General features: G+C 38.4%; 1 protein-coding gene across 4 annotated transcripts in view; it reads left to right on the top strand.

The window, feature by feature from the left end:
- Positions 1-14,832, top strand: part of FCHSD2 (FCH and double SH3 domains 2) — a 295,400-nt gene that overhangs the window by 154,237 nt on the left and 126,331 nt on the right. For all 4 annotated transcript variants that reach the window (XM_045071389.1, XM_045071387.1, XM_045071388.1 and 1 more), the window contains 3 exons: positions 2,437-2,570; positions 12,830-12,884; positions 14,159-14,287. In XM_045071389.1, coding sequence (XP_044927324.1) covers positions 2,530-2,570; positions 12,830-12,884; positions 14,159-14,287 — 225 coding nt within the window. In that variant the 5' untranslated portion in view covers positions 2,437-2,529. The remainder of the gene's footprint in view (positions 1-2,436; positions 2,571-12,829; positions 12,885-14,158; positions 14,288-14,832) is intronic.

Below are 14,832 nucleotides of genomic sequence, written 5' to 3'. Positions count from 1 at the left end.
TTATTTAATTCCACTGATATGAAATGCAAGAAATTCATTGAGACAAAAAGTAGTGGTTTCTAGGGACTAGGAGTAGGGGAAAATGGAGAGTGACTGCTAATTGGTATGGGTTTCTTTCTTTTTTTGGGGGTGGTGATGATAGTATTCTGGAGTTAAGTAGTGGTAATAGTTGTACAATCTTAAGAATATACTGAAAACTACTGAATTGTATACTTTAAAATTTTCTGCTATGTGAGTTACATGTCAATTTTTAAAAGCTTACTATTTTAAGGTAAGTTTTCTCTACATAAGGACTTTAAAAACATGGTTGTCACAAAACTGGGGCACGTACTATAGTGGTTTACATGGTAAAAGATATCACTCTTTACTGTATGACTTGGGATAAATTATTTAACCTTTGTAAGTTTATTTCTTCATTCTTTAAAAAAAATATTTTATTTATTTATTTGAGAGAGAGCGCAAGAGTGCAGGTGCATGCACAAGCTGGGTATGGGACTTAAGGTGAGAGAGAGAATCCCAAGCAGACTCTGTGCTGACAGTGGAGCCTGATGCAGGGCTCAATCCCATGACCCCAAGATCACAACCCAAGCTAAAATTAAGAGTCAGACACTGAACTTACTGAGCCACCCAGGCGCCCTGTATTTCCTCATCTTAAAATGGTACTAATATGAATACTTTTATCAGAGTTGTTTGGAGGAGTAAATGTGATAAAATTTATAAAGTACTATACTTACACATTTTGCCTGTGTGCGCGCCCATAGGGAGTCTTCTTAAAAGTAGCAGAACACTGAGACTGTCATGATTATCCTAGGCCATACTTGGCATGAGGTTTAGTTAGAAGGACATTTGAATAGCAAACACAATTAACAAGCAGGACGGCATCCGGCACTAGTATAATTAGTTCTTCCACCAGTGTATGCCTCAGTCTGCATAGCCAACCAGTTATTCTGTTTGGTTCCTCAGGTGAAAGGTCTGGGGTAAGAGAATGAGATTCACATGTACAGGGATAGCCACTGACCCTAAAGAGACTAAAAGCTTTTATTACAACTTTATTTGTTTATTTATTACACCAGAGCTTCCAAAGTCTCTGCAAAAGACTTGTCCATATACAGGCATTATCATACTCACAGAAGCCCAAACTCAGGACTTTTCCATCAGATATTTATCTTGCATTTGTACTTTCTTCCACATTGAGGCAGTTTACCTATTAATGTTCATAAGTGGTGTTGCCACATTGTGTCTTTATCAGGTTTCTGTTGAAACACAGACCTAGAAAGTTAAGTAAGTGTTCAGTTTTCAAGCAGAGAAGAAAGAGGTGAGGCTTTTTTTAACCCTTTATTTATAGCTTGGCACTTGTTAAGTGCTAAGTAAATACGCCTTAGGGAATCCTCCAGGTTTTTTGCTTACTGTAAAGTAGTCCTTTTCTTACCACCTAACAATTTTTGGGAAACTCTAGCCTGTATGTCACATGTGTAAGTTTATTTGCACTTCATCCTTTCTGCTCCAGTGTCTTTGCTCTACTCCGTGCTGTTCATCCTGTCAATATAGTTCCTCACCAGTGTCTCTTCCTGCTTTGCTGAGTTCCTGTCAGTCTCCACCAGACTCTGTTTCAGGCTCAGAAGTGTTTCAGTTGAGGCTTCCCTGAGTTGGCCTCACCTTTGCGGTGGTCTGTTGCAAACTGGGAAGTGTTTCCCCTTTAGATATCCAGAAGAGTCCCAAAGCAATGTTACTTTGGCCCCAATGTGTTATAAGAATTTATTAATCAAACATTTATTTGAGTTAATCATGTCTGTTTCCATTCCCAGATGTGTATATGTATTCAAAGAACTAAGTTGGTAGTAATTTTGAGTAGTAATTGTTACATGGTACCCAGGTTTCTTGCTTCTCTCCATCTTGGATTTATGCTAGACTTGTCAGATTATACTCCTCCTTTCCCAGAGCAGAATTCTTCAGTATCCTTTGCACCATCAGTTCCCCAAACATGTAAAGATTTTATTAATATTTTGTAGCACATTAAGACTTTGGCAGCACATATACTAAAATTGGCATGTTATAGAGAAGATCAGCATGATCCCCACCCAAAGATTATGAAGTAATATAGGATTGCTTTGTTCTTTTGCCTTTAGTGTCATGGTATCTCCAACAATAAAAGCATTTTCATTGTTGCTCTTCTCCTGCCTTACCTTAAACGTCATCTTCAGCAGCACTGAGGTTATTAAGAGTTGTTAAGCAAACTGGGACACTGTTCAATACATTTCTTGAGATGGGAGTACCAGCTGTTCACTGGATTTTAATTTGCAGTTTGAAGGAGACTAAAAGTGCTGATTTTTCTCCTGGGTTTCTATCCTGAGGGCATAGTGCATAGTCCTTAGGACAAATTCATTTTTGGTAAGCCTGAAAACTAATATCATCATAATTGCACTTTGTATTTTACAGTGTGTGGACCAGTTGACAAAGATCCAAACTGAATTACAAGAGACAGTGAAAGATTTAGCTAAAGGCAAAAAGAAGTACTTTGAGACTGAACAGATGGCTCATGCAGTACGAGAGAAAGCTGACATCGAAGCAAAGTATGTGCTTTAGCATTTCTCAAAAAGTAATTATGCAAATAAATGTTATTTTTGCCAATACTTTGTTTTCTGTTAATATAGGGCATAGTCTCATTCTTAGGTTATGTTGGTTTAATCTGACCTATAAATGTTGCATACTTTCAATTTTTTCTTTTATATTGGATGATCTCATTTAAATTAGTATAGCAAAATGAGAATATTCGATCAGTTAGTTTTCATGTTAAAAATTGAATTTTGAGAGGCTTTCACCCGGACCTGGTGGGAATGGTCCCCGCTGCCGCCGCCTGCGATCGGAAGTTACACATTCTTTTTTTAAAAAGATTTTTATGAGGGGGAGGAGTCAAGATGGCGGAGAAGTAGCAAGCTGAGACTGCTTCAGCTAGCCGGAGATCAGCTAGATAGCTTATCTAAAGATTGCAAACACCTGAAAATCCATCGGCAGATCGAAGAGAAGAAGAACAGCAATTCTGGAAACAGAAAATCAGCCACTTTCTGAAAGGTAGGACCAGCGGAGAAGTGAATCCAAAGCGACGGGAAGATAGACCCCGGGGGGAGGGGCCGGCTCCCGGCAAGCGGCGGAGCAACCGCGCACAAAATCAGGACTTTTAAAAGTCTGTTCCGCTGAGGGACATCGCTCCAGAGGCTAAACCGGGGCGAAGCCCACGCGGGGTCAGCGTGGCCTCAGGTCCCGCAGGGTCACAGAAGGATCGGGGGTGTCTGAGTGTCGCAGAGCTTGCGGGTATTGGAACGGGAAAGCCGGCTACAGAGACAGAGCCGACAGTAATCTCGCAGCTCCGTGTTACCTTGAACCGGTCGCAGGCTCGGTGAGCTCGGAGCGCGGCCGGAGGTCAGGCAGACGGGAGTAACTGGGCGCTGTTCTCTGAGGGCGCACTGAGGAGTGGGGCCCTGGGCTCTCGGCTCCTCCGGGCCGGAGACCAGGAGGCCGCCATTTGTATTCCCGTCCTCTGGAACTCTACGGAAAGCGCTCAGGGAACAAAAGCTCCTGAAAGCAAACCCGAGCGGATTACTCACCCCGGCCCCGGGTAAAGGGCGGTGTAATTCCGCCTGGGGCAAAGACACTTGAGAATCACTACAACAGGCCCCTCCCCCCAGAAGAACAACAAGAAATCCAGCCGAGACCAAGTTCACCTACCAAGGAGTGCGGTTTCAATACCAAGGAGAGCAGCAGAATTCCAGAGGAGGAGAAAGCCAAGCACGGAACTCATGGCTTTTTTCCTGTGATTTTTTTTTAGTCTTGCAGTTAATTTAATTTTTTCTTTTTCATTTTTTTTTTTTTTTTCTCGCCTTCGGGTAAAATTTTATTTTTTTTTTAACTGTTACCTTTTTCTTTTTTAACGATTTTTTTACTAGTTTATCTAATATATATATATATATATATTTTTTTACATTTTTCTTAGGTGTTTTCTTTTTTTAAAATTCTTTTCTTTTCTTTTTTTTTTTTCTTTTTTTTTTTTTTTTTTTTTTTTTTTTTTTTTTTTCTCTCTTTCCTTTTTGAACCTCTTTTTATCCCCTTTCTCCCCACTCACGATTTTGGATCTCTTCTAATTTGGTTAAAGCATATTTTCCTGGGGTTGTTGCCACCCTTTTAGTATTTTACTTGCCCCTTCATTTACTCTTATCTGGACAAAATGACAAGACGGAAAAATTCAACACAAAAAAAAGAACAAGAGGCAGTACCGAAGGCTAGGGACCTAATCAATACAGACATCGGTAATATGTCAGATCTAGAGTTCAGAATGACAATTCTCAAGGTTCTAGCCGGGCTCGAAAAAGGCATGGAAGATATTAGAGAAACCCTCTCGAGAGATATAAAAGCCCTTTCTGGAGAAATAAAAGAACTAAAATCTAACCAAGGTGAAATCAAAAAAGCTATTAATGAGGTGCAATCAAAAATGGAGGCTCTCACTGCTAGGATAAATGAGGCAGAAGACAGAATTAGTGATATAGAAGACCAAATGACAGAGAATAAAGAAGCTGATCAAAAGAGGGACAAACAGCTACTGGACCACGAGGGGAGAATTCGAGAGATAAGTGACACCATAAGACGAAACAACATTAGAATAATTGGGATTCCAGAAGAAGAAGAAAAGTGAGAGGGGAGCAGAAGGTATACTGGAGAGAATTATTGGGGAGAATTTCCCCAATATGGCAAAGGGAACGAGCATCAAAATTCAGGAGGTTCAGAGAATGCCCCTCAAAATCAATAAGAATAGGCCCACACCTCGTCACCTAATAGTAAAATTTACAAGTCTCAATGACAAAGAGAAAATCCTGAAAGCAGCCCGGGAAAAGAAGTCTGTAACATACAATGGTAAAAATATTAGATTGGCAGCTGACTTATCCACAGAGACCTGGCAGGCCAGAAAGAGCTGGCATGATATTTTCAGAGCACTAAACGAGAAAAACATGGAGCCAAGAATACTATATCCAGCTAGGCTATCATTGAAAATAGAAGGAGAGATTAAAAGCTTCCAGGACAAACAACAACTGAAAGAATTTGCAAATACCAAAACCAGCTCTACAGGAAATCTTGAAAGGGGTCCTCTAAGCAAAGAGAGAGCCTACAAGTGGTAGATCAGAAAGGAACAGAGACCATATACAGTAACAGTCACCTTACAGGCAATACAATGGCACTAAATTCATATCTCTCAATAGTTACCCTGAATGTGAATGGGCTAAATGCCCCTGTCAAAAGACACAGGGTATCAGAATGGATAAAAAAAACAAAACCCATCTATATGTTGCCTCCAAGAAACACATTTTAAGCCCGAAGACACCTCCAGATTTAAAGTGAGGGGGTGGAAAAGAATTTACCCTGCTAATGGACATCAGAAGAAAGCAGGAGTGGCAATCCTTATATCAGATCAATTAGATTTTAAGCCAAAGACTATAATAAGAGATGAGGAAGGACACTATATCATACTCAAAGGGTCTGTCCAACAAGAAGATTTAACAATTTTAAATATCTATGCCCCCAATGTGGGAGCAGCCAACTATATAAACCAATTAATAACAAAATCAAAGAAACACATCAACAATAATACAATAATAGTAGGGGACTTTAACACTCCCCTCACTGAAATGGACAGGTCATCCAAGCAAAAGATCAGCAAGGATATAAAGGCCTTAAATGACACACTGGACCAGATGGACATCACAGATATATTCAGAATATTTCATCCCAAAGCAACAGAATACACATTCTTCTCTAGTGCACATGGAACATTCTCCAGAATAGATCACATCCTCGGTCCTAAATCAGGACTCAACCGGTATCAAAAGATTGGGATCATTCCCTGCATATTTTCAGACCACAATGCTCTAAAGCTAGAACTCAACCACAAAAGGAAGTTTGGAAAGAACCCAAATACATGGAGACTAAACAGTATCCTTCTAAAGAATGAATGGGTCAACCGGGAAATTAAAGAAGAATTGAAAAAAATCATGGAAACAAATGATAATGAAAACACAACGGTTCAAAATCTGTGGGACACAACAAAGGCAGTCCTGAGAGGAAAATATATAGCGGTACAAGCCTTTCTCAAGAAACAAGAAAGGTCTCAGGTACACAACCTAACCCTACACCTAAAGGAGCTGGAGAAAGAACAAGAAAGAAACCCTAAGCCCAGCAGGAGAAGAGAAATCATAAAGATCAGAGCAGAAATCAATGAAATAGAAACCAAAAAAACAATAGAACAAATCAACGAAACTAGGAGCTGGTTCTTTGAAAGAATTAATAAAATTGATAAACCCCTGGCCCGACTTATCAAAAAAAAGAAAAGAGAAAGGACCCAAATAAATAAAATCATGAATGAAAGAGGAGAGATCACAACTAACACCAAAGAAATACAAACTATTATAAGAACATACTATGAGCAACTCTACGGCAATAAATTTGACAATCTGGAAGAAATGGATGCATTCCTAGAAACATATAAACTACCACAACTGAACCAGGAAGAAATAGAAAGCCTGAACAGACCCATAACCAGTAAGGAGATTGAAACAGTCATTAAAAATCTCCAAACAAACAAAAGCCCAGGGCCAGACGGCTTTCCGGGGGAATTCTACCAAACATTTAAAAGAGAAGAGAACTAATTCCTATTCTCCTGAAACTGTTCCAAAAAATAGAAATGGAAGGAAAACTTCCAAACTCATTTTATGAGGCCAGCATCACCTTGATCCCCAAACCAGACAAGGATCCCACCAAAAAAGAGAGCTATAGACCGATATCCTTGATGAACACAGATGCGAAAATACTCAACAAAATACTAGCCAATAGGATTCAACAGTACATTAAAAAGATTATTCACCACGACCAAGTGGGATTTATTCCAGGGCTGCAAGGTTGGTTCAACATCCGCAAATCAGTCAATGTGATACAACACATCAATAAAAGAAAGAACAAGAACCATATGATACTCTCAATAGATGCTGAAAAAGCATTTGACAAAGTACAACATCCCTTCCTGATCAAAACTCTTCAAAGTGTAGGGATAGAGGGCACATACCTCAATATCATCAAAGCCATCTATGAAAAACCCACCGCAAATATCATTCTCAATGGAGAAAAACTGAAAGCTTTTCCGCTAAGGTCAGGAACACGGCAGGGATGTCCATTATCACCACTGCTATTCAACATTGTACTAGAGGTCCTAGCCTCAGCAATCAGACAACAAAAGGAAATTAAAGGCATCCAAATCGGCAAAGAAGAAGTCAAATTATCACTCTTCGCAGATGATATGATACTATATGTGGAAAACCCAAAAGAATGCACTCCAAAACTGCTAGAACTTATACAGGAATTCAGTAAAGTGTCAGGATATAAAATCAATGCACAGAAATCAGTTGCATTTCTCTACACCAACAGCAAGACAGAAGAAAGAGATATTAAGGAGTCAATCCCATTTACAATTGCATCCAAAACCATAAGATACCTAGGAATAAACCTAACCAAAGAGACACAGAATCTATACTCAGAAAACTATAAAGTACTCATGAAAGAAATTGAGGAAGACACAAAGAAATGGAAAAATGTTCCATGCTCCTGGATTGGAAGAATAAATATTGTGAAAATGTCTATGCTACCTAAAGCAATCTACGCATTTAATGCAATTCCTATCAAAGTACCATCCATCTTTTTCAAGAAATGGAACAAATAATTCTAAAATTTATATGGAACCAGAAAAGACCTCGAATAGCCAAAGGGATATTGAAAAAGAAAGCCAACGTTGGTGGCATCACAATTCCGGACTTCAAGCTCTATTACAAAGCTGTCATCATCAAGACAGCATGGTACTGGCACAAAAACAGACACATAGATCAATGGAACAGAATAGAGAGCCCAGAAATAGACCCTCAAATCTATGGTCAACTAATCTTCGACAAAGCAGGAAAGAATGTCCAATGGAAAAAAGACAGCCTTTTCAATAAATGGTGCTGGGAAAATTGGACAGCCACATGCAGAAAAATGAAATTGGACCATTTCCTTACACCACACACAAAAATAGACTCAAAATGGATGAAGGACCTCAATGTACGAAAGGAATCCATCAAAATCCTTGAGAACACGGGCAGCAACCTCTTCGACCTCTGCCGCAGCAACATCCTCCTAGGAACAACGCAAAAGGCAAGGGAAGCAAGGGAAAAAAATGAACTACTGGGATTTCATCAAGATCAAAAGCTTTTGCACAGCAAAGGAAACAGTTAACAAAATCAAAAGACAACTGACAGAATGGGAGAAGATATTTGCAAACGACATATCAGATAAAGGACTAGTGTCCAGAATCTATAAAGAACTTAGCAAACTCAACACCCAAAGAACAAATAATCCAATCAAGAAATGGGCAGAAGACATGAACAGACATTTCTGCAAAGAAGACATCCAGATGGCCAACAGACACATGAAAAAGTGCTCCATATCACTCGGCATCAGGGAAATACAAATCAAAACCACAATGAGATATCACCTCACACCAGTCAGAATGGCTAAAATCAACAAGTCAGGAAATGACAGATGCTGGCGAGGATGCGGAGAAAGGGGAACCCTCCTCCACTGTTGGTGGGAATGCAAGCTGGTCCAGCCACTCTGGAAAACAGCATGGAGGTTCCTCAAAATGTTGAAAATAGAACTGCCCTATGACCCAGCAATTGCACTATTGGGTATTTACCCTAAAGATACAAATGTAGTGATCCAAAGGGACACATGCACCCGAATGTTTATAGCAGCAATGTCCACAATAGCCAAACTATGGAAAGAACCTAGATGTCCATCAACAGATGAATGGATCAAGAAGATGTGGTATATATACACAATGGAATACTATGCAGCCATCAAAAGAAATGAAATCTTGCCATTTGCAACAACATGGATGGAACTAGAGCGTATCATGCTTAGCGAAATAAGTCAAGCAGAGAAAGACAACTATCATATGATCTCCCTGATATGAGGAAGTGGTGATGCAACATGGAGGCTTAAGTGGGTAGAAGAATAAATGAAACAAGATGGGATTGGGAGGGAGACAAACCATAAGTGACTCTTAATCTCACAAAACAAACTGAGGGTTGCCGGGGGGAGGGGGTTTGGGAGAAGGGGGGGGGATTATGGACATTGGGGAGGGTATGTGATTTGGTGAGTGCTGTGAAGTGTGTAAACCTGGTGATTCACAGACCTGTACCCCTGGGGATAAAAATATATGTTTATAAAAATAAAAAAATTAAAAAAAAAAAAAAAAAAATTGAATTTTGAGAAGGAAAAAGGACAAATGAACATTGTATTGAACGCTTAGCAAAGCTGGTTGAAGTTGCTATGGTGTCAGAATATCCGGGTTTAGGATCCTCATTTATTTCATGTTAGACTATAAATGAGTTGTTGTTGGAAATCCCTGATTCTCAGCATGCCATTGAAGGCACCTTGGACATCTCAAATAAATAAAGAGCACTGACCTCAGTATAGAAATCCTGCCCCAGACACAGTTTCTCTCTTGTGTGAAATTCTAATATATATACTTTTTAAATGTATGCTTTAACAAATGTGTGAATTTTACTTTTAGTATATGTGAATCATAAGCCCTTTATTTTGAGAATAATTAGGAAAAGAAGGAACTGGCAATTGATAATAAAAGTGTATATAAAGTGAGCAGTACAGACTTTTGCTATCACAAGCTGAGGAAAGATAAAGTTTTTGAGAAAAAATAAACCTGTGCCATTGAATGGGACTCTAAAGAGGTCTATTAAGAAAGCTGACTCTTAACTCCTAGGCATGAAATCAGAAAGGTGATGAACATTTGTACAGACCAGTGGAGGGGGGGAATTCTTTCTAATATGTTTTTATCTATAGGAAGTTAAGCAATCTCATAAGCATCTTGTGAAAATTTAGGGTTTCCTCCAAAGTTAATTCAGTACCAAGGACCGGTTGACAAATATTCCTAAAGTATTTAACATTACTGGAAAACATATTTAATATTTTGCTATTTTAGTTTATTGTCTTTATTATTTTTCTGAGCATGCAGATATTTCCCATACTTTGGTAGAGTCAGTGTACCCATCTTTCCAATAAGATCTGAAGATTTTAGATTAGATGATCTCCTTATAGGAATTTCCTGTCATGGTGGTTTTGGGGAATTTGTTTTTTTTAAACTTTCAGGGATTCTAGAACAGAGAGTTGAGAGATCTGTTAGAGCATATATAAATACCTACTTTAGCCAAGGTCCACAGAGCAAAAATGAGGACAATTCCAAAGCAGTTCCTAAGAAGTATGGATTTGACAGGATCTAATTCACAGATGCTCATTGCAAAACACAGCCTTCTAATATGGCCCAAATTCAAAGCAGTTACATCAAATGAGACATTTTATTTCAGTGTGTAACTTTCCTGGAAAATTCATTCAACTACAGAGTAAGAAATACCTCTTTATCTTCATTGGCTCTCTAAATGTTTATCGAATAATTATTTTGGGTATTTTGAGTACAGAGATGAGTAAGATAAGCTTTGCATCCTTAAGAAATTTAAAGCCTATAATTAAAGGCAGTTGTGTTTTAAAGTAACTTTATGATTTGTTTATTCACAGTAGACTCAAATTAAGTACCTACAGTCACTTACGTAGTAACTAATAATATGTTCACTGTAGTTGTATGAAAACACTGCTTTGTAAGCATAAAAAATAAATTAATTTTGCCTAATGAGAAAGGAAACCTTTATAGAAGAAGTGATAGAGTCTTGAAGGAGATGAGAAGGAAGCTCAGGAAGGAGAAATAAGGATGGGACTGTGTGTACTTTTGATAGATGGTGAGCTGTGCACATTAAGAGAGAGAATAAAGGGGCGCCTGGGTGGCTCAGTGGGTTAAAGCCTCTGCCTTCCGCTCAGGTCATGATCCCAGGGTCCTGGGATCAAGCCCCACATTGGGCTCTCTGCTTGGCAGGGAACCTGCTTCCTCCTCTCTCTCTGCCTGCTTCTCTGCCTACTTGTGATCTCTGTCTGCCAAATAAATAAATAAAATCTTAAAAAAAGAGAGAGAGAGAGAGAGAATAAAAAGGAAGAGGGATGCCATTTGAAAGGAAGGATGGGTTCCATTTTGGATATGTAGGTATGTAGGTTCTGAAGAGCCTGCGGGACACTGAAGTGAATAAATTTGGCAGGGAGTCATGTATCTAACTCTCAGGTGAGAATCTGGGCCTGAAGATCTCGCTTTGGGGTTAGTTGCCTATCAGATGATAGTTACAGGGATGAAATCATATATAAAATGAGAAATTGAGGTTGGGACCCTAAGGAGCATTAACATTTGGAAGTAGGTGGGGAGTGTGCAATACAATTCAATATTTATTTGTATCTTATTTGTTGTAGATCAGAATCTTTGAGCATTGAAACTGTATTACTTTATCTATTACTAATATCTTCTTAAGTACCACAGAAGATTTTATATGAGGATTAGCAAATGAAACAGAAAGCAGAAACTTTTAGAACCTTATATTGGAAAATCTAGGTGCAACTCAGATCATTTGGATAATGACTGCAAGAAAAAGAATTGAGAATACCCCAGTCTTTTTTAATCTTGAACAGGCTCTTTCAAATTTTGAAGTGTGTGGCTTTTTCTAGTCAAAACAAATAGGAATCTGATTAATAAAAGCAGACAGAACCCCAGGAAATATGAATATGGCAAGGCAGAAAATAATAGGAGTATCTTGGACGCTGTTTTTTTTAAACAGTGGAGAAGTAGTTAGGATTCACATGTGTGCATTCCTGAATGTTTCTCTTTTGTTAGAAAGGTGATAGGCTGTGTTTGCTCTCCTCCAAACATTTGCTCTGCAGAGACTGGCTTGCTCCACCTTCCATTCCCATGGGGTCTGCAACTTTCCTTGGTATTATGGCATAGCTTCCAGCACATGCACTGAGTTCTCCCATGGCAATCACCATGACACTGCTGTCAAGACAAACATTGCAGCTTCAAAAATCACTGGTCGCTTGTGAGAGTGTTGTTATTCCTTACTGTTTGTCTGTTGACTTTCTCCTTCTGTTTATCTCTAGCTGTTTGGGTAAAACCAACGTATTTTTACTACTGATTGTTAATTATGTTTCCTTCCCAAACTGAAAGGAATTGAGGAAAATAAGGACATCAGAATGGGAGAAGATTAAATAAAATAAAATCATATAGGGCAGAGCCCAAGGACTTTCTCACTGTGTTGCAAATACTATAGTAAGAGTGGAAGGAGCACACAGGCTGGGAGCCAGACAAGAAGGACTTTTCGTGGGAGAAATAATGGAATTAAGGACTTTGAAGACCTTGGGAATATCCTACTGTAGGTTGCATTGCAGGTGTTGTCACAGCCTATTGCACATGACCCTGAAAGCCTGCTAATATTTGCCTCCCCAGATTGTTTATCCCTGAGTTTCTAAACTAAGTGTGAATTTAAGTGTGTGTAATTGTATGACACTGGGAATCACCTATAGTTTGATGACTCTTGTTTATTAGGAGATACTGATATATTGTATTTGTCAAATTGTATTCTTGTCATTCAGGATATCTTAATTAAATATCCCAATTTTCTTGTTGCACTGCAATACTCTTCCTGTAGTATGGGAAAATAATCATTACTCCTGGCTTTCTATTTTTTTAGTTCTCTTTTGGAATAGCATTGTGGAAAAGCATCACTGTTTTAAAATTTTGGAATTATAATACTAAAGATGTCATATGTAATTTGATAATTTTATTAAACATACTGTATTTTCTGTTTTATTATAGATCTAAACTTAGTCTTTTTCAATCAAGAATCAGTTTACAAAAAGCAAGTGTAAAGGTGAGTTTTTAAAAACTATTTCACAATTGAAAAACCTTAGTTTACTGAAAAAGAACTGGGTTTTTTGAGGGTTGAAGTCAGTTGTTTCCACCTAATTTAGAAGCATTTTAAAGTCATTAACTCGGGGAATAAGTTTCCTTCCCAGTTCATGGGAGTTTTCTGCCTAGGTGTCAGCACTTTGGGCACTGCTTGCTTCTCAAGATTGTTTTAGAGATAGGTTCTATACCTTACCTGCTTAGGTAGCCTGTTATCTAGAACTCTTAGTCCAAGAGACTTAGTCCTCGGGCTTTAGAAAATCTACAAAATTTATTTCATTCAGATTTACAGCCTTGAGCAGATGCTCTGAGCCAGATCCAAGTGAGATTTTCCTGTGGGACCGGTCAAGCTGTCGAATACCTGATAAGTAAGTTTAGTGACCCGCCTTTGGCTGTCAGGATCCCAGCCAGCATACTATTCTTTTGGCACATGAGGAATGCTGATTTTTTAAATTTTTATTTTTGAAAGATTTTATTTATTTATTTGAGAGAGAGAGAGTGAGAGAAAGAGAACACAAACAGAGGGGGAGAGGCAGAGGAGGAAGCAGACTCCCGAGAAGCAGGGAGCCTAATGTGGGACTCGATCCCAGGACCCTGCCATCATGACCCAAGCCGAAGGTAGACACTTAAACCAACTGAGCCACCCAGGTACCTGGAATGCTGATTTTTTTAAAAAAAGATTTTCTAACTCATAGCAGATTTACCCATGTTTTTGAGAAGTAGGTACTTAATTTGGGAACCTTTATTTTCCCATCTGAATAAAATGAGCAAAATACTTTTTGAAAAGCTTTGGAAGTATGTTAAGTGTAAATAACATGTGAAAACACTCTTAGGGTGTCTGGGTGGCTCAGCGACTGCCTTCGGCTCATGTCATGATCCCAGGATCCTGGGCTCGAGCCCTGCATCAGGCTCCCTGCTCAGTGGGGAGCCTGCTTCTTCCTCCCCCTCTGCTGTTCTGCTTGCTTGTGTTCTCTTTCTCTGTCAAATAAATCAATAAAATCTTAAAAAAAAAAAAAAAGGAAACACTCTCACCATGTGTAACAGTTGTAATCATTATTTAATTCCTCAATAGTGTTGAATATTTTTATATGCAAATAAATATTTCTCCACATGGTTACCTTTACTCTTGTTGGAGAGCCATTAATTGCCATTAATTGCCAGCTAAGAATGGTATCCTCATTTATCTTACAGCGCAATATCAGTTTGTATTGATTTTTTTTCTCTTTCACTATGTTTCAGTTAAAAGCCCGGCGATCTGAATGTAACTCTAAAGCTACCCATGCAAGGAATGATTATCTTCTTACACTAGCAGCAGCAAATGCACACCAGGATCGCTACTATCAAACAGATTTAGTTAACATTATGAAGGTAATACAGCCTTAATATCTGTGCTCATTTGTTTCATTAGAGACAAAACAACTCGTGAGTTGACTATTCGGTAGATAGCATTGAGTCTGTAGAATAGCAGCCAGGTTTCTTGGCAGTTCTTTGAACTATACTTGATATTGTTTGGGTACTCTCTCTTTCAGGTAATTCTGAATTAATTTTTAATATAAGAAAGTATTTAAAGCCAAATCACAATAAAAAAGACTAACTGCAATCGCTAGTAGTGGCAGATATTTACTGTATACTGGTTATTAATATATAAGATCCAGAATAAGATTTTTTTAAGGCTTAGATTTTTAAAATTTTATAATTTTACTTTTAATTAATAGGTAAACTTGTATGTTGATGTTTTATAATTTTGAGGTACCCATGAGAAGAAGAGAAAATGTCTGGTAATTATATGAAGATGTCTCTACCCTAGGTAGCGCTCTGAAATGTAGATAGATTGTATTATACTTTATTGTGTACTCAAACTCAATTTTGTCTTTCCCTGTTTATACATGTATTTGTTTCTTTCACTTCCAATG

Source organism: Mustela putorius, unplaced genomic scaffold, assembly GCF_011764305.1.
Source record: "Mustela putorius furo isolate JIRA1106 unplaced genomic scaffold, ASM1176430v1.1 tig00003987_pilon_pilon_pilon, whole genome shotgun sequence".
NCBI lineage: Eukaryota > Metazoa > Chordata > Mammalia > Carnivora > Mustelidae > Mustela > Mustela putorius.
The sequence above is the reverse complement of the archived record's forward strand: the minus strand, read 5'-3'. Positions and strand labels throughout refer to the sequence as shown.